General features: G+C 37.6%; 1 protein-coding gene across 1 annotated transcript; it reads left to right on the top strand.

Moving 5' to 3' along the window:
• Window positions 12,411-14,401, top strand: LOC107640696. The gene is made up of 4 exons (XM_016344200.1): window positions 12,411-12,950; window positions 13,080-13,178; window positions 13,347-13,631; window positions 14,315-14,401. Exons 1-4 carry the CDS (start codon window positions 12,411-12,413, stop codon window positions 14,399-14,401), a joined length of 1,011 nt encoding a protein of 336 aa, XP_016199686.1.

Genomic DNA, 20,900 nt, shown 5'->3' with positions numbered 1-20,900 from the left:
TTACTTGTTGAATCCACTCCCTAATGTGAATACAGTACTCTCTATGTTGATACAGTAGGAACACCAATTTTTGAATATGGACATTAATCCAGAAGTCAAAATTGCCTATGCTGCTACTCCCTCAAACACAGCAAAGGTGCAATGCTCACATTATGGAAAGTTGGATTATAGCATTGACGTGTATTACAAGAAATACGGCTACCCACCAAACTTCAAGGGACGCAATGCTACAGAAGGAACTGGAAATTTAGCCGCATCCTTAATCACTGAGGGTGATTCAGAGAAGCTTAGTGAGAAGAACTTTTTATCACATTCCACTCATTTGGAAAAGGTTAGGAGTGACACGTTGGAGTTTACTCTTGAACAAAAGCAAGCATTGCTTACTCTTCTCAACAAGAGCATTTGAGAACACTCCCATTACATGAACTTGATAGCATCAAAAGTTTCACGTGAAATACCTCATCAAGGTAAATTAGTGCATCCGCTAGTTCCTCATCTAGGAATCGTTGGAACAATTTTGTATTTTAAAACCAGCATTAATACATTAGATGTTTCTCCAAATAAATTCTTGTCTTGGGTAATTGATACTTTTATTATGCTTTATGTGGATACTTCTAGTACTTTTGACTTTTGTACTATATACTCTTATTTTAGTTGTTTGCATATATTTTGGTTTGCTTCTAGTTTTATCTCATTTTGGTTGATATATATATATATATGTTTTGGTTGTTTGTATATATGTTAGTTTGCTTCTAGCTTATTTCTAGTGTTACATTTTCATATATATATATATATATATATATATATATATATATATATTGCACTTTTATTTTACTTGGTATATATTATATATATAGTAGTGTGATTGGATGATGTAAATAGTACAGTGCCTAGTTTGATTTTGTCCTAATTGTTCATGACGGTTTTTGGGTATTGGAAATTTGGAAAAGTACAAGGAAAATTTTGAAATTACATCCAACACATCATACATACTTACATAGGAAATAATTTTGGTGAAAAACAACAAATATCTCCATGAATTTTGTTTTTAGGGCGTTCTATTGATTTGATTCGGAAAACTATTTTTAAACTTGCGTGAATGGATTTTGTGGAACATAGAAGAGAGATAGAATAAAATAACTTGTGAGTTGTTGAGCTTGTAATGAGTGGCTACACATTCTAACCATAATTTTTGTTTATCGTGCGCTATGCTCCTTCTATTTTTGTGCTCTTGGTTTTTCTTGATTCTTTATTTCTAATAGTTGATGTTCGAATGTATTGAGCATGATTGAGAACATCTTTAAATTTAAGCTCAGTAACCCATATGGACATACCCTTGAATCTATCATTGTTAACCCTTTTGAGCCTTATTTACCCATTGTTTTTAATATTAACACATCACAAGCTTAAGTGAAAAACCATGAATTACCTTGATTTGCATCTTTGATTAGTTTAGGTTGAGAAGTGTGTTGCATTTATGTGTGGGGGAATTTTTTCGGAGGAACATGGGTAGAAAGAATAAAAATATTTTGGGTATGCATTGAAAATTTTGAAAATGGGTGCATTCATGTATGAATTCTTAAACTATATACATTTATTTTGTTGAAAAAAAGGAGGGGGGGACAATAGTTTCCCTAAAGAAAAGGAAAATATAAATAATGAATGCATATGAGAATTGAATGTAAATCAATGCATGAATGTGTGGGAAAAAAATGATGAAGGTTAGGTTGCATTGTTGTTACTAGATTGATATTGGTTGAGTGAAATACTTGAGCTAATAAAGGATTCGATCTCTTAGTCCACTTAGCCATATTTATCCCACCTTAACCCTAACCACATTACAACCCTGAAAAGACTTCATGATATTTGTATTCTTGTATCAAATAATTGTTGATTGTTAGATAGGATTGAGTGATTAAACACAAAACACTGAGCGTTTAGAGTGCATATACATCTGGTGAGGGTTCAATTACTCAATTCTATGTTTTTACACCTTTTATTATGTATTCTTGCAAGTTTCTTCAATTTGAAAACTTGAATTAATTCATTAAATTGAGATCACATTTACAATATTTCTTTTCTTTCAGCCCTATATGTCCATATGCTTACTTGGTTATTTGTTGGTCTGTTTTCACCAAATCAATAGGACACTATAGCATAGATGGATATAGATAGTATTTAGTATACTTGCATGCATATAGATAGTTGCATTTAATAAGTTGTTACCCTTTGATCATTCTCCTTGTTTGGGTTTAGCATGAGGACATGCTATTGTTTAATTGTGGGGAAATTGACGAGTCCATATTTTATGATAATTTTTTGCTTGAATTAAACGAATTTTATCATATAAACTCACACTAAATCACTAAAATGGAATACTTTTGTGATTTCTCTCTAAATTGGACCTAAATGTGAAAACATGTGTTTTTGTGCTTAAATTGATCATTTTAACCCCACTTTTATTCCATTCGATACCCTGATATGTTTTGTGAGTTATTCCAAGTTCAATAGGTAAGAATGGCTAGGTAGAAGTGGAAGTAAGCATGTAAGAAGGGGGAACACATGAAGAAAACAAAGGAGAAGCACACACTGAAGTTTGCGTATGCACAACCTCCTGTGCGTATTGTAAGAACCGAGACTAATTAACCGCCTAATTAGATAATTAAATTGCCCAAAATAGAATCCAAAAATTTAGAATGAGAATTTGAGTATTTAAATATGATTTTTGAACTCAGTGTATTTTTCTATGAAAAATTGAGAAAAACCACGAACCGACAGCTAAACCGATCGAACCGGTTTAAGTCTGCCCGGTACTGTTGATGAGTAAAATTAGATTTCCACACAAACTCATCGGTAAGTGTACCGGGTTGCATCAAGTAGTAATAACTCATGATAGTGAGGTCAATCCCACTGGGATTGATGGATCAAGTAACTTTAGTGAGGTGATTAGTTTATTCAAGCTAACAGTGATGAATGAAATGAAATTGAAGTAGCAGAGAGTAAATTGCAAGAATTATAAATGGACAGAAGGAAAAATGGCAGAAGCTTAAAGAGCAAGAAAAGTAAATTGCAGTAGATGTAAAGGGAATTGGGTGTCGAAAATTAAAGAGGCAGTAAATCAAAAACTCAGGACAACTGCAGGAATTGTAAATTGCATGAAAGTAAATTCAGATCACAGCAAGCTCAAATGTAAAGTTGCAGAATGTAGATTTGCAGAAAAGTAAATCAAGCTCAAGGGAAACGAAAATGTGAAACTGCAGAAGAACAGAATTGCAGGAAGATGTAAATTGCATAAACTAAATTCAATTCAATACTTGAAATGTAAAGTGCAGAAAAATAAATGTGTATCAAAGAGAGTTTTCTATTCTATCCTACTCCTACTCCTATTGCTCTCTAGCAAAGCTAGCTTGACAGCCTTCCTTTAATGAAATGAAATTGATGCCTTTATATAGGCTTTACAAAATGAAAATGAAATTGAAATTGAAAAGAAATTAAAAATGAAATTCCTAATCTAGCTTCTCTTTGTGCCTTTGAGTCATGTTAATGGGCTTTGCTTGCTTTGGATTTGAATGAGAGTGGGTCAGGGGTGCTTGGTTTAGTTCAAGTGGATCACGATGCATTTGGTGATGCTCCAAATGGAGCGTTCAGTTCAGTTTGTGAACTCCACGTTCACTCCCTTTGGTGCTCCCCTCACGTGCAGCTTGCCTCTAGCGTTCACATAGTGAACGTCACGTTTCCTTGATGAGCGGTCCTTTGGTGCGCGCTTGGTTTTCTTCATGGGCGCTCTCCTAGTGAACGCTAAGTTCATATTTTGAGCACTGGCTTATGTATGGAAGCCCAAGCCTTGCCTTCCCAACTTGGAATTCCTGAGAAAGTGAAGAAAGTTAACGTGGCATTCACTTCAAAGTGAACGCTAGCTATTTGTGTTCCTAAGTGTGGTTTTTGGGCCTTAAAGATTCCTATCACTTATTCTTCAATTTCATGCCAAATATAAATTGTTATATATCGTTGAAAATCTCTGAATGTCAGCTTTCCAACGCAACTTAAAGCGCATCAATTGGACATCTGTAGCTCAAGTTATGGTCCTTTGAAGAAGGCATGGTCATGCTGTTTTGGAGGCCGAAAACGTTCAATTAGTGAACGTGGCGTTCACTCAGTGAGCGCTATTTGGAGGCCAAAGTTAGCGCCAGCTTCTAAAGCCTAAACTTAATGTTCCCCCCATACTATTATATATCGTTGGAAATCTCTGGATGTCTACTTTCCAATACATTTGAGCGCGCATCATTTAAAGCTCTACAGCTCAAGTTATTCTCCTTGGAAGGTGAAGAGGTCAGCTGGCCTTACTATGTTCATCTTTGCACTTTCGGGGTAAGTTTTCTCCCTCAGATTTAGTGTCCACCATGCAATGCCATATATGCTTGGAATGCTCTAGCTTCCTACTTTCCAATGCCACTAAAATCACCTCATTTGTAGTTTTGTAGCTCAAGTTATCCTTATTGGAGTGTGAAGAGGTCAGGGTTACAAATCCTCTTTGCTTAACTTAGAAGCCTCTTTGAGTTTGTTTCCAACTCTTTTGCCACCTTGGGAGTGTGATTCTTCTTTTAGTACTTTTATTCCTTCTTTTTCTATTATTTCCTTCAAAATTTATAAAATCAAAAGATAAAAAGAAATATACCATTTAAGCACAAAATCATCTAATATTTAAGCACTAATTATCAATTTCTTGTATGAAAAAGCATAGAAAAACATGACATGATAACATGTCATCACAACACCAAACTTAAACCTTGCTTGTCCCCAAGCAAGGAAAGAATCATGCAATAGAGATTGATAATCCAAGGTAAGAAGAATAGAAACTCAATGTTCATGGTTGGCTAGTTTTCTATGCATGCTACAATCACAAAAGAGATGTAAATGATTGATGCTTCTTTCTAGCTCATTTTATGAAATCTTTTCCTTATATTTCTTCCTTGAAACAAGCTTTACGTTCTCTTATTAGCTTCTCCTTTTGGGTGCTTTGTCCCATGACTTGATAACAAAGCTACTACTCTAAATGCTTCGTTTTCAAGTATTACCACTTGATACATAAGCACCACAAGCATTTAATTAGAGGACTTTTTTAAGCTCATTTGTTTCTTTTCTTGACTCTCCAATCATTGATGCTCAGAGCCTTGAGCTTTGAGGGAGTGCTTTTGCACTTGAGACTAGCCTTGACTCTAAGTGTTTTATTTTCAAACTTTTTGCTTGATGCATAAACACCACAAGTACTTAACTAATGAATTGTCATTGGTACTCAGAGCCTTCAGCTTTCTCATTCTTTCCCTTTTTCTTTTATTGCCTTAATTCCATTTGCTTTTTCAAGGTTTTCATGGTTTAAAAAATTTCATAAAATGTCCTAGATGAAAACTTCAATTAAATAAAATCTAATGAAATTGAGCAACAATTAACCATACTAGCCTTCCAATACTTATATGCCCATGCTAAATTCTTCTTTAACAACCTTGTTTGTTTATGATCATGATACTTTATTGCATTTGAACTCACAAAATTCAAAGTGGTAGTCATAATGTCACGGCAAGATGTTAAAAATCAGTAATCAAACTATGCTTATTCATAACACACATGCATACAGAGAAGATAAAGAAAATCATGCAATTTACAGTGCTGAAAGTAAGTAGGAGGAGAAAGAAGCATTACCACCTTGTAGTTCATCTTCCTTGTTGTTCTCCTTTTCCTCCCATTCTTCCTCCTTTCCATACCAATACTCAGAATGCTTGCTTATCCTCATGCAACAATTAGAACAATGGTGATGGGTGTAGAATGGACCATGAGTGTCTTACACAATGAAATGTTAGTAGTACATCTGTTTAAGCAAGCAAAATTAAGAATAACCATCAAGGCACAGGAAACAGAGACATTATGGTTGCAAATATAAGAGGGTGTGCATGATACCTTTCATAAAAATATAAGTGACACACCAAACTTAGTGTGACACTTTCACTTGGAATTGATGCAAGTATCTAGTAAAGATTGGAACCAAATTTTGTTGCATAGCAACACCAAACTTAGAATGCAATCACATGTCAATTTACTTGAACTAAAACAAAGGAAACTATTATATGTTAAATACAATAACCAAGGGAAGAATCTGTCATGAATAAGGATTTCTTGGTAAGGTATTTAACAAAAACACTTAAGGAGAAAAATAAATGAAAGCATTAAAAACAAATATATGACTAAAACAAAGAGAATACTAAAGTGTCTAACTAAAAGAAAGATAACATTGCAAAGGCATTATGATTATGCAGACAAGTGGTGTTGCTGGATTTCTTGCACAGATAATTAAGTGGCACACCAAACTTAGAATCTTAGCGTGACACTTTAATTTTTGATTTGATGCAGTAATCCTTTGAGAATAAATTGTTGCAAGGCAACACCAAACTTAGAATGTAATAATATACCAATTTATTGAGATTAAACAAAGCAGACAGAAAAAGTAAACAAAGCAAAGAAATGAAATGTTACCTACGGTTGGGTTGCCTCCCAACAAGCGCTCTTTTAGTGTCATTAGCTTGACATATTTTTCTTCACTTTCTTCCTTTTCTTCCAGTTTGTTAAGAGGAATGACCTCAAGGGGGAAGAAGATTCAGCTACTGTCCCCTGTCTTGGTCTCTCCTCAGCAAGCTTCCTTTTATTATTTACTGAATTTAACTTGCTTGTTGGATCAGGGGGAGGATTGTTTGTAGTTGACCTTTTCTTGAATGTTGTCCTTGGTACCTTGGTCACAATCCTCTCTTCGGTGTTCTTGTTGGTTGCCTTCACTCCTTGGATATCAAGACATGGTTGATGTGTGATTGTTGGAACTTTATCTTCATCAAAAGCCTTTTGAATTGGTGGTTCCATGAGCTCTTCTTCTATGTAACTTTCTGCCTCACTTGAGTATGAACTTCCTTGATTGTCTTCCTCAATTTCTTGTTCTTCCACTTCCTCCTTTGCACTCAACATCTGGTTTAATAGCACTTTTATGGAGGAGGTTTGTTGATCTTCCCAAGATTTCTTCATCTCCTCTTCATATCTTTCAATCAGGAATTTAAGTGCTGAGACATTTTGGTTCAGGGAAGTTTGTGAGGGTTATGAGTTTTCATGTTCCATTGTCATCTCAAGTGGCTTTTGTAGATATGCAACCTCAAGTTCAATTACATCCACTACCTCTTCCTTCTTTACTGAAAATTCACTTGACACAGAGACCTCTTCTTCTTGTTCTTCCATTTCCTCCTTCACATCCACCAATTGGTCTCCATCTTCCTTGCTTAGCAGTTTTGAGTGTTTTCTTATTTTGCTCATCCATCCTTTGGAGGAGGATTTCTTGTTCTCTCTAAGATTATTTTTGCCTTTCCAACAATTCCCTAGACTTTTAAAGGGGATCCTCAGATACTAGCTCAAAAGATGAAGGTTGAGAGAAATTTTGTGGATATGGATGTGTTGTGGTGAGGTTATTTTGAGTGGTATGGAATGAATCTTGTGAGTCATGAAATGAGTTTTGTGACTGTTGAGATGATTTTTTTGTGTAGTGGAATGAATTTTGTGGTTGGTGAAATGAGTTGTATGGATCTTGAGAGAAGCTTTGTGTTAAGGCAAACTCATGTGATAAAAAATTTTCAAGTGAAAAACTGGGAGGTGAGGTTGGACAGTTTATCATGAATGAATTGAAAGTTTGCTCAAGTGATGATGGCTCTTGATTGATGGAGTATGACACACTGGGTGCTCTCTGATTTTGATCCTCCCAAGCACAACTTGAAGAATTGTTGAATTTATCACAGTATGGATCATCTTGTCGCATTGGTGGACAATTTTGCATGAACTTATTGAAAGCACACTCCAGTGATGATGTTTCTTGATGAGTGGAGTATGAACTATTGAATGCTGTTTGGTTTTGATCCTCCCACCTACAACTTGAGTGATTGTTGAATTTATCACAGTGTGGATTATTTTGTGGCATGGAGGAACAATCTTCCATGTATGTACTGACAGCATAATCAAGTGATAATGTCTTTGAATGATTAGAATGTGAATCATTGCAATTCCCTTCCCAGCCATCATTTAACTGCGTGTCATAACAGTATGAGTCACTTTGTGGCTCTGGAAAATAGTTCATTTCACTTGATAGTTCATATTCTCTCATTTCTTGTTGATATTCCCAGTCACCATGAGGATAATGACCTAAATCATCTTGTGGTTGTGGGCAATATCTCATGAAATTGTCATGATCATTTTCTGAAGTATATCTCCATTGATTGGGTTGCTCAGAATCTGTTAATTCTTGGTGATACTCCTAGCCACCATTAGGATACTGATATGAATCATTTTGTGGTGGTGGTTGATATCCCATATGATTTTCTTGTGGTTCTGAATCATATCTCCATTGATTGGAGTGCTCAAAATTTGCAATTTCTTGGTGATATTCCCAGCCACCATTAGAGATTGTTGATGGTGGGTAATATCCCATAAAATCTGTTTGATTATAAGATGAGTTGAACAACATTTGAATTTTGTAACACACATCACCAATGAAAACTGAAATTCATGTCACAGCATGAATTTCTTATTGAGGCAATAACTCAAACCCCTTGCTATCAGCTTAAAACAGAAAACAAAAACAAAGAAAATTCGTAATCTAGACCTCTCACCCACTTAATCATTGTCGATCTAAATCAATCCCCGGCAACAGCGCCAAAAACTTGATGGGAAAAATTAGATTTCCACACAAACTCACTGGCAAGTGTACCGGGTCGCATCAAGTAGTAATAACTCACGAGAGTGAGGTCGATCCCACAGGGATTGATGGATCAAGCAACCTTAGTGAGGTGACTAGTTTAGTCAAGCTAACAGTGATGAATGAAATGAAATTGAAACAGCAGAGAGTAAATTGCAAGAAATATAAATGGACAGAAGGAAAAATGGAAGAAGCTTAAAGAGCAAGAAAAGTAAATTGCAGTAGATGTAAAAGGAATCGGGTGCTGGAAATTAAAGAGGCAGTAAATAAAAAACTCAGGACAACTACAGGAATTGTAAATTGCATGAAAAGTAAATTCAGATAACAGCAAGCTCAAATGTAAAGTTGCAGAATGTAGATTTGCAGAAAAGTAAATCAAGCTCAAGGGAAACGAAAATGTGAAAGTGCAGAAAAACAAAATTGCAGGAAGATGTAAATTGCATAAACTAAATTGAATTCAATACTTGAAATGTAAAGTGCAGAAAAATAAATGTGTATCAAAGAGGGTTTTCTATTCTATCCTACTCCTACTCCTTTTGCTCTCTAGCAAAGCTAGCCTGACAGCCTTCCTTTAATAAAATAAAATTGATGCCTTTATATAGGCTTTACAAAATGAAAATGAAATTGAAATTGAAAACAAATTACAAATGAAATTCCTAATCTAGCTTTTCTTTGTGCCTTTGAGTCATGTTAATGGGCTTTGCTTGCTTTGGATTTGAATGAGAGTGGGTCAGGGGTGCTTGGTTTGGTTCAAGTAGATCACGATGCATTCGGTGTTGCTCCCAGTGGAGTGTTCAGTTCACTTTGTGAACTCCACGTTCACTCCCTTTGGTGCTTCCTTCACATGCAACTTGCCACTAGCGTTCACTTAGTGAACATCACGTTTCCTTGATGAGCGCTCCTTTGGTGCGCGCTTGGTTTTCTTTATGGGCGCTCTCCTTGTGAACGCTACGTTAATATTTTGAGCACTGGCTTATGTATGGAAGCCTAAGCCTTGCCTTCCCAACTTGGAATTCACGAGAAAGTGAAGAAAGTGAACGTGGCGTTCACTTCAAAGTGAACGCTAGCTGTTTGTGTTCCTAAGCGTGGTTTTTGGGCCTTAAAGATGCCTATCACTTGTTCTTCAATTTCATGCCAAATATAAATTGTTATATATCGTTGGAAAGCTTTAAATGTCAGCTTGCCAACACAACTTGAAGTGCATTAATTGGACATATGTAGCTCAAGTTATGGTCCTTTGAAGAAGGCATGGTCATGTTGCTTTGGAGGCCGAAAACGTTCAATTAGTGAACGTGGCGTTCACTTAGTGAGCGTTGTTTAGAGGCCAAAGTTAGCGCCAGCTTCTGAAGCCCAAACTTAATGTTCACCCCATACTATTATATATCATTGGAAAGCTCTAGATGTCTACTTTCCAATGCGTTTGAGCGCGCAATATTTAAAGCTCTACAGCTCAAGTTATCCTCCCTGAAGTGTGAAGAGGTCAGATGGCTTTACTGCAGGTTGATACTATGTTCATCTTTGCACTTTCGGAGTAAGTTTTCTCCCTCAGATTTAGAGTCCACCATGCAATGCCATATATGCTTGAAAAGCTCTAGCTTCCTACTTTCCAATGCCACTAAAATCACCTCATTTGGAGTTTTGTAACTCAAGTTATTCTTGTTGGAGTGTGAAGAGGTCAGGGTTACAAATCCTCTTTGCTTAACTCAGAAGCCTCTTTGAGTTTGTTTTCAACTCTTTTGCCACCTTGGGAGTGTGATTCTTCTTTTAGTGCTTTTATTGCTTCTTTTTCTATTATTTCCTACAAAATTTATATAATCAAAAGATCAAAGAAATATACCATTTAAGCACAAAATCATTCAATATTTAAGCACTAATTATCAATTTCTTGTATAAAAAAGCATAGAAAAACATGACATGATGACATGTCATCAACTGTGTGAGAAAAAGTGAAAATAGTTGAAAACCTTAGAAAAATATTAGAAATGAAAAACCGGGCATTAATTTTAAAGGTTTGGCTCAAAGTTGGGCCAAACGGGCTAAAAACGCTAACAGGTTGGACCGGGCCCAAGATGGGCCCAAGACCAACATATATATAGGTTCATTTAATGAACCCATTCAGCACATCACTCTCAAAAACTCACACACACCAGCTGAGAAGACAAGAGGGAGAAGAGAGAAGAAGCAATATTCATGCTTCACTTCAATCCGCGATATCTTGAGCTACAGTGCTCCGATTCGCTTGCCGTTAGTGGCTATGCAAAGCTCTCGCCGATTCCTAGATGGTGTTTCGAGCACCATATCTTGGGGGTTCCTAATGATGATTCCGAAGGATGACATCACCGTGGAGATTTGTCGAGTTGGCATTTGAATCGACAATGTGATATCACAGCCAATAGGACAGGCATTCATCATGTGCATTTCTATTTGTTTGTTTGCTTTGCCGACTTGTAATTGCTTGCCTATTTGTATAACATGCCTAATTGCTTACTTGAATTACTTGCCATATATGTCTATACTTGTGTTTTACTTGCATTGATATTAATTGTGCTTTCTACTGGGATTGAGGAGGTTCGGAAGGCGGTGGCGATGGGATCGCATGGAGGATAGGTTGGAGAAGGCTGTGGCACAGCGGAGAATTGTTAGACTAGAAATCCCTTAAGTTAGATTACCCCTTTTATTATATTAAGGTTTTATGTTATGCTTTACTGTTTTAGATATGTTTTAAGATGAATCCTGTGATGGATATGAAGTTCTATGATTGCCTTTGGCGTTCCGGGGTCTTATATCTTACATCACTGGGCACTATTACCATACTGAGAACCTCCAGTTCTCATACCATATTCTATTGTTGTTTTCTAGATGCAGGTCACAACCCACCTCGGTGAGTTGCTTTGATGGTGACAGAGCGGAGGATCCTGGATAAATTTTGGAGTCTTTTATTTATTTTGTTTACATCTCTCATCCTTTGTATTTTACTTTTTCCTAGAGGCTTATTTTGAGAGAGAAATCTTGTATAAGCTGTTTTAACTTCAGATTTCTGTATGGTCTGTATAAAGCTAGCCAACTTAAACTCCGCGAGCCGTGGCTAGATTCTTATGCTATTATACTCCTATCTTTTGTTATATTATATCTTTTCTTGCACGTTAATTTAGTATCTTCGTGTGTACGTTTTGCACTTTTCAAATCCTATTTTTGAGCTGTATCCTTCATCGGGCTTCTAGAATATATTATTTCTTCTCTATATTATATGTATAAGCTTAGAACTGTAGTAACCTTTCATTAACCTTTGCCTCACGATGTGAGGTAAGGCTTAGAGTAATTAAGGTGATACATTTAGTGGTATCAGAGTAGTTCGTCCTCTTGAGCCTGAGGGATGGATCGATTGTGCTTTATTGCATACTCTGTGTATCTTTTTCTTTGATGTTATTAGGTTATCTACTTGATATTGCAAGCATGCTTGTTTGTGAGTGCCTTTTTGGGATAATTGAAGCACTAGGCTTTTGATATTGAGAATGATCACCTTGATATCAATTGTTTGGTGTAGACAGGAACCCTAATGGCCACTCACGGATGAGGTCGTACATATTCACGAGCCGAGAGTAGGAATGCACAACCGGCCAATAACTAAGCCAAATTCATGGCGGCAATTGCTAATCTGGTGAATAACATAGAAGCTAATACTGCTGCGACTCTACAAGCTGTGCTGAGGTTAGACCAATCGGCTGGAAACGGAAATGGGAATGGCGAAGGAAACATGAATGATAATGTTGAAGGAAGTGGTGATAATATGGAAAGTACTCCGATAACCTTGGCAATTTTTCTCAAGGTTCATCCTTCAAGTTTCCGAGGTTCATCCAACCCCACAGAAGCAGATAACTGGTTCGAGGCCATGGAGCGTGCGCTGCAAGCACAATATGTCCCGAATAACCAATACGTGAAGTTTGCTGATTATCAGCTTCTGGGAGAGGCTCAGCATTGGTGGCAAGGAGAGTGCCGCTTGCTACAGCTTCAGAATGCCGATGTTCCTTGGGATGTTTTCCAAACGGCCTTATACAAGAAGTACTTTCCTGAGTCTACAAGGGAAGCGAAGGCGATGGAACTTATGCAGCTGAAGCAAGGTTCCTTATCTGTGGCGGATTACACTAGCCGATTTGAGGAGCTTTGTAGGTTTTCTAGAGTATGTTAGGGTGCCGCGGAGACCTATGAAAGCTGGAGGTGTATCAAGTACCAAAGGGGCTTGAAGGATAGCATCATGACTACTGTGGCTCCTATGGAGATTCATATTTTCTCCGATTTGGTGAATAAGGTGAGAGCAGTTGAAGAATATGCAAAGACAGTAGCTTCATCAAAGGACACTCATGGAGGAAACACTAGTCGGGGACGTGGCAAGTACTTTCAGCCGAGGGTGCAGAATTTCAAAAGAGGAGGACATGCGCCTTAAGGACAAGGAGGCTTCAGAAAGAACACTCATGATCAGTTTCAGCGTGGCAAAGGGAGAGGAAATCAGAGTAACATTTTTCCGGATTTAGCTTGTGATCGTTGTGAACATTTTCATCCATATGACTCTTGCAAGATTGGTTTAGGTGGTTGCTTCAACTGTGGATTGCCTAGTCATATTGCGAGGGATTGCACTCGCGGGAAGAACTTGAATGCGGGTCAGAGTCAACATCAAGGGCGAGTATTTGCTGTGAACGCCAAGGATGCTACTAAGGCGGATCCGTTGATGGGAGGTATATGTTTAATTGGCGATAAAACCTTAGCTGCATTGTATGATACTGGAGCTTTGCATTCGTTTCTTTCATTTGACAAAGTTGAGGAACTAGGCTTGAAAGAGTCAGAGTTAGCATTTGAATTGCATGTACATACTCCGCATCAGACGGTTATGACTAGGTCAGGTTGTAGGCAAGTAGGTTTCAAGCTTGATAGTAGAGATTTTGTGCATGACTTGATTTGTTTACCAATGGTTGGGTTGGAGATGATTTTGGGGTTTGATTGGTTGTCAAAGAATCAAGTTATGTTGGATTGCTTTGAGCGGTCAATTCAGTTTATGCCAGAAGGAGAAAATGGAGATGTGGGGAAGAGTGTCACGGTTATATTCTGTTGGCTACAAATGTGTTAGGTAATAATCAGAACTTAGATCAGATTTTGGTAATTAGAGACTTTCCGGAGGTATTCCCGGAAGATATTCCTAAATTCCCACCTCAAAAGGATATTGAATTTGCGATTGAATTGGTGCCTGGAACCGGACCACTGTCGATTGCGCCGTATAGGATGGCTCCGATAGAGCTGGCGGAACTAAAGACGCAGTTGGAAGAGCTTCTGAACAAGAGGTTCATTCGACCGAGTGTATCTCCATGGGGAGCGCCAGTTTTATTGGTGAAGAAGAAGGATGGAGGAATCTGATTGTGTGTGGATTATCGACAATTGAACAAAGTGACTATGAAGAACAAGTACCCACTGCCAAGGATAGATGACTTGATGGATCAACTGCAAAGAGCTGGAATGTTTTCTAAGATTGACTTAAGATTCGATTACCATCAGATAAGGGTGAAAGAGGATGACATTCTGAAAACTGCGTTTAGGATGCGCTATGGACACTATGAGTTTGCGGTGATGTCCTTTGGGTAAACAAATGCACCTGCTGTGTTCATGGATTACATGAACAGAGTATTTCGTCCCTTTTTGGACAAATTCGTGGTGGTTTTCATAGATGATATCTTAGTTTATTCTAAGACGGCGAAGGAGCATGAGGAACACTTGAGAATTGTGTTGTAAATTTTAAAGGAGCGGGAATTGTATGCTAAGTGGTCCAAATGTCAGTTCTGGAAGGAGGAAGTGAAGTTCCTAGGTCATGTGGTGAGCAAAGGAGGAATAGTGGTGGATCCTTCGAAGGTAGAAGCAGTGATGGAATGGGAAGGGCCAACGACGGTGATGGAAGTCAAAAGCTTCTTGGGCTTAGTCGAATATTACCGGAGATTCATTGAAGGATTTTCTCGGATTGCACTACCGATGACTGATCCACCTCAAGAGACTATGTTGGTAAAGACTTTATCAATAAAATCCCGTTGCAAGTATAGCTCTTCCCAACAACAATCCTCGAGTATCAAATTTAGAAGGGATTTGGTTGTCACAAGTTCAACCCTAATAAAAGTAACCGAAGTATTCAAATCTCGGGTCGTCTTACAAAGAATGGGCAAACATGTGCTTCAACATTGGTTAGAAATCCGGGGTTGCAAGTCATGAGCAAGAAATTAAATTAGGAATCTTAAGAAGCAAGTAATCTTGGAATGCAAGAAACTAATACAAACAATTAGAACAAAATGTGAATAATTCCAAACTCATCAAATAACATCCAATGTAATTCTATTCTAACTAAACAAGTAACTATAACTAAGACAAAGCAATAAAGATTTTTGGGTTTTCAAATATGAATGATAAAAGTAACTCTTGGCTAGGCATGGGAATTGAGGTCACTATCCTTGTCTAATAACCATATCTTGACAATTATGAGGAACCAAACTCATTAAGTCTACTTCTATACATGAAGTATGTTAAATGGTTTGGTCAACATCAACCCATAAGGTCCAACCTCACTGCTAATTAATCTAGTAGTAGGCTAGTGTCAATGGCTATCAAATTGACCACTAAGGGTTCCTAAATCATCAAATCTATTAGACCCATTAACTCAAGCTTACCCAATAATCTTAGCCTAGGCCAAGAGTAAAGAGAACTACTCCATAATCAAAGGAGACATTTCATCAAACACATGGTAAGCATTCATAAAATATCTAATTAAGTTGTAGTTAAATTGAAACTAACAAGTACCCACTAACAATTATCAACAAACAATCATTCAAATAACACAATTGATCATGGAAACCATCAATGCAACAATAACAAATCAAGATCTATAAGATTCACGGAATGGGTGTAAAATGACAAACAACAAGGAAACATAAAACTATCACAAGATCTAAGCAAAATTATTCTAGAGAATTCAAATTAAACAACTAAAACTAGTAATTAACAAGATCCAATTCAGAATTCAACAAGGGAAGATCAAATCAAAGCTAGATCTAGAGAGGAACAAAGGTTTCTCTCTCTAGAAGAACAAACAACCAAAAACTAGCTAAATTATGTCAAAGTGTAAAATGATTGATCCCCTCTTTCCCCCTAGCATCCTTAGGTCTTTTCCATGCAGAAACAGCTTGAATTTGGGCCTGATGAGCCTCAGAAATCGCCAGGCACGATTTCCTTTAATGAGGTCACGTGAGCTTCCTGCGCGTGCGTGCCGATTGCTTTTGAGATCCACGCGTGCGCGCCATGTGTGTGTGTGCGTCGGTGGGAATTGTTTGATCCGCGTGGATGTGTCCATCCTTGCGCGCCGCTTCCAGCTTTCCTCATGCACGCGTGCGTGTGCAGTGCGCGTGCGCGCCCTTTGCGAAGTTCTCAAAATCCAAATCTTCATGTCCCTTCCTCTTGGGCATGCTTTCTTTCTCTCTTCTAGGCCATTCTTGCCCTATAAATCCTGAAATCACTCAAAAAATACATCACGGCATCGAATGGCAATAAAAGAGGATTAAAATATAGAAATTCTAAGGCAAAATAAGCATGTTTTTTATCATGAAGCAAAATCAGGAAGAGGACACAAAACCATGCATTTCTTGTGAATAAGTGTCAGAAATATTGACAAAAACCCCCAAATTAAGCACAATATAAACCACAAAATTGAGGTTTATCAAATCTCTCCACACTTAAACCAAGCATGTCCTCATGCTTAAAATAAAAATACCAAAGATCATGGTAAGAAAGGGTTTATGCAATGCAATTTTCCTAAATGAATGCATGCAACTAATATAAAATCATCTATCTAGTCGGTCAAGGGTAAATCTATCCTCCAAGAAAACATATGAGCATATGGGGTGAAAATGCTATGTAGTTCACGAATCCTACTAATTTGAACATCAACATGAAGTGCATATAACTTGCTAGATGAACGCTTGTGAAAGCCGGGAACAAGGAGTTGAGCATCGAACCCTCACTGGAAGTGTATCCGCTCTATTCGCTCGAGTGTATAGGGTTCGTCATTCAATCCTCTCCTAATCATTCTTCCAAGATTTGTCTTTCATCTAATAATCAACAATTACTTAATTCATGCTTACAAGTATCATGAGGTCTTCTTCATGGGTTGTAAAGGGGCTAGGGTGAAGGTAGGGATGTATATGGTCAAGTGAGCTTAAAATTTGAGTCCTTGATTAACCTAAGATCCCACTAGACACATAGGACAACCTATTACAATTATAATACAATACCTAGCTACTCATGGGTTTAACTTTTTGCATACTCATGCATTCTTTCCAATTCACATTCCTTATGCATTGTTATTATCACTTTGTCTTGGGGCATTTTTGTCCCCTTTCATTGCTTTCTCTCTTTTTTTTATTTATTTTTTGTTTCTTCTATTTTTCTGTTTCTTTTTCTTACATTCTCATATAGACACATACAATTACTTTTTCTTTTTGGTCCCTACTTTCTTATGGTTTCATGTATAAAAGTTCCAACGCACATGGCTCAATAATTTAATACATGAGTATGTTTCCACTTCCCAAAATTTCCAATTACAATTACAATACACCTATTTATATCTACCCAAATTTCCCAAGTACACCCTCCCAATTAATTGATACACACCTCCACTTATCTAAGCTAATCAAGGATCCAAATTTAGGGACAATCATTGTTTTTCGCTTAGGGTTGTTGATGTGCTCTTTTTAAGAACAAAGAGGGTTTACCATAGGCTCAAAGTTGGTTAGCAATCTTAGATAAAAGGGTTAAGGCCGTTTGGGAAAAGTAACTATTGAAATGATGGCCTCAATCATGTAAATGCATTCATACACAAAGTAATGGACATATAGAATCAGACAAAGCAAGGATTACAATCATAGAGAGAGAACAATGCACACAAGAATGGGAATTAATCGTTAGAAGATATAACCACAAAATAGGCTCAAAACTTACATACTTGTGTTCTTAGCTCAATCACTATGTTCCAAAATACATTCTTAAAGTAAGTTTTCCGCAAAATTTTTTTCTCACAACGGCGCCATTTTGATGAACGAAGATTTGCTCGATGGTCTAGATTACTTCTTATAGAAAATAATTACTTCGTTGTAAGCATGGCTCCAAACCAACAAACAATTCTCACATAAAAAATTTTGGTTGTCACATGTACAAACCCCAAATAAGAATTAACCAGAGTATTTGGACTCCGGGTCGTCTCACAAGGAATTGCAATGAAATGGTAAATTATTGGCTATAAAGGGACAAGGGGGTTTGATTTTTAGTTAACAAGAAAAGTAAATAACAAGAAAGTAAATGACAAGAACTAATAAAGAAAGGTAAACAATTCTTGGCTAAGCATAGGAATTAAGATCACCATCCTTGTCAACAAACCATACATTGATAATTATGAGGGGCCAACCTATTAAGTCTACCTCCAAAAGCTTTAAGTACGTAATATCTACTCCTAAGCTTGAAGTATGTCAAATAGGCTTGATCACATCAACCCATAAGTCCCAACCTATCTACTAATTAGATTAGTAGTGGGTTAGTGTCAATGGATATCAAATTGATCAGCAAGGGTTCTCAAATCACCAATTCAATGAGACCCAATGACTCAAGGTCACTCAATTCCCTTAGCCTAGGCCAAGAGTAAAGAAAACTACTCAAACACTATAGAAAGCATTATATCAAAAACCTAATGTGGAATAAAAGTAAACATTACAAAATGCTAAAATTAATAAAACCCATAACTAATACAAGTAAAAAATCAATAATAGCAAGCAAGATCAACATAAAAGAAACATAGAAACATGAAATTTCATTAAAGGAAATCAAGATCCAACAATTTTTTATCAACATAAAAGATAGCAAAATGAGAATTTAACACTACAACTAAAGAAACAAGATGTAGAAATAAGAAATTGTAGAAGAAATAAGATGGAATCATGAAATTGAATCAAGATCTACAAGATATTAAACTAACCTAACCTAATTCTAGAGAGAAGAGGGAGCTTCTCTCTCTAGAAACTACTCTACATGATGCTAACACTTCAAACAATTGCTCCCCCTTTTTTTTTTCATACAACATAGGGAAAAGCTATTCTACACATTCTTGACAAGTGGTTAGGCTAGTAGGCAAGAAAACACTTATAAATTCATGCACCATTCAAGACAAAGCATTTCCTCTAACTTCAATAATTCATCCATACCAAAATGATGAAAACTATATGAACATCCTATCTATCCAACAAGAGCAACAAATCTAGCAATCCTATGCAATTAACAACATCAAGAAGTCACAAAATTCACAAGAATATAAAGCTAAAAACAAGATGGTATACACAAGGAAGATCTTACCACGGTGGGATGCCTCCCACCAAGCATTTTTCTTTAACGTCCTTAAGTTGGACGCTCAGTCGCTTAAGATTCTCCTTCCTTAGGTGCATCCGCCAATAGGAACACCTCTAGCTCTTTTGGGAGCTTGTAGCCATGATACTTCTTCACTCTATATCCATTCCCCTTGAAGGTTGCTTCACTTTTGGGATCAAACAACTCCACCACTCCATAGGGCTTTATCTCCTCACCTTGAAGGGTCCTTCCCATCTAGAACGGAGCTTGCTAGGCATGAATCTAAGCCTCGAGTTGTAGAGGAGAACCTTATCACCTTCTTGGAAATCCTTCTTCTGGATGTGATGGTCGTGAAATGCCTTAGTCTTTTCCTTGTAAATTTGGGCATTCTCATACGCTTCGTTCCTCAAACACTCGAGCTCCTCTAGTTGTAATTTTCTGGCTACTTCCGCCTTGGTTGGTTCCATGTTGCACTGCTTTACCGCCCAATAGGCTCTATGCTCAATTTCCACCGGAAGGTGGCATGCCTTACCATAGACGATCCGGAAGGGCCTCATCCCTAACGGGGTCTTATAGGCCGTCTTATACGCCCATAGTGCATCTCCTAACCGGAAGCTCCAATCCTTCCTTTGTGGATTGACCACTTTCTCCAAGATTCTCTTGATCTCCCGGTTGGACACTTCTGCTTGTCCATTGGTTTGCGAATGATAAGCAGTGGCAACCTTATGCAATACTCCATAGCATTTGAGCAGTATCTCTACTTTCCTGTTACAAAAGTGGGATCTTTGGTCGCTCACGATTGCTCGTGGTGACCCATAACGGCATACAATGTGATTTCTAATAAAAGAAACAACGGTATTGGCGTCGTCAAGGCGGGTAGGAATTGCTTCTACCCACTTTGACACGTAGTCAACCGCTAACAGAATATATAGATACCCACTTGTGTTGGGAAACGGTCCCATAAAGTCAATGCCCCATACATCAAATATCTCACAAAACAACATATGTTGCTGAGTGGTTGACGAAATTGTGATCTCCAGGCTCGAACAAATCCTGGTAATGGCTCCAAAGCTTGGTGCTCTGATCTTATTTCATAATTGTCACAACTTCGATACAACTAACCAGCAAGTGCACTGGGTCGTCCAAGTAATACCTTACGTGAGTAAGGGGGTTTACGTCGTCTATTCTTGGCCAAAGTATGGACTATTATATATTGCCGGAAAGCCCTGGATGTCTACTTTCCAACGCAATTGGAAGCGCGCCATTTCGAGTTCTGTAGCTCCAGAAAATCCACTTTGAGTGCAGGGAGGTCAGAATCCAACAGCATCAGGAATCCTTCTTCAACCTCTGAATCTGATTTTTGCTCAAGTCCCTCAATTTCAGCCAGAAAATACCTGAAATCACAGAAAAACTCCTCGCCTTTGCTGCTCCTCCTTCATTGCTTTTAGATCTTCTCTGATTTCATGAAGGATGATAGAGTGCTCTTGATGTTCCACCCTTAGTTGCTTCCAATAATTGTGTGGAAGAAAATGTATCCCCTGAGGTGTCTCAGGGATCTCCTGATTTGCAGTCAAATGTTCTACCACTGAGCTATAGACCCTTGATGGAAGCTTTTGTCTTCCCTTTTCTTGATGTTCCACACCAAACTTAGAATGTTGCTCGCCCTCGAGCAAAAGAAGAAAGAATAGAAGAAGAAGAAGATATGGAGGAGATGGAG

The sequence above is a fragment of the Arachis ipaensis genome, chromosome B05 (assembly GCF_000816755.2).
Source record: "Arachis ipaensis cultivar K30076 chromosome B05, Araip1.1, whole genome shotgun sequence".
Lineage (NCBI taxonomy): Eukaryota > Viridiplantae > Streptophyta > Magnoliopsida > Fabales > Fabaceae > Arachis > Arachis ipaensis.
Note: the sequence above shows the minus strand (reverse complement) of the source record. Positions and strands in the feature narration are given on the sequence as shown.

What these genes read in the sequence shown, in the direction of transcription:
- LOC107640696 (XM_016344200.1), top strand. Translation starts at nt 12,411, where the DNA reads ATGGCGGCAATTGCTAATCTGGTGAATAACATAGAAGCTAATACTGCT. An exon ending in AGCTTTGTAGGTTTTCTAGA is followed by an intron (nt 12,951 to 13,079) that starts GTATGTTAGGGT and finishes TTGGTGAATAAG; the next exon opens with GTGAGAGCAGTTGAAGAATA. An exon ending in AGTTAGCATTTGAATTGCAT is followed by an intron (nt 13,632 to 14,314) that starts GTACATACTCCG and finishes GATTACCATCAG; the next exon opens with ATAAGGGTGAAAGAGGATGA.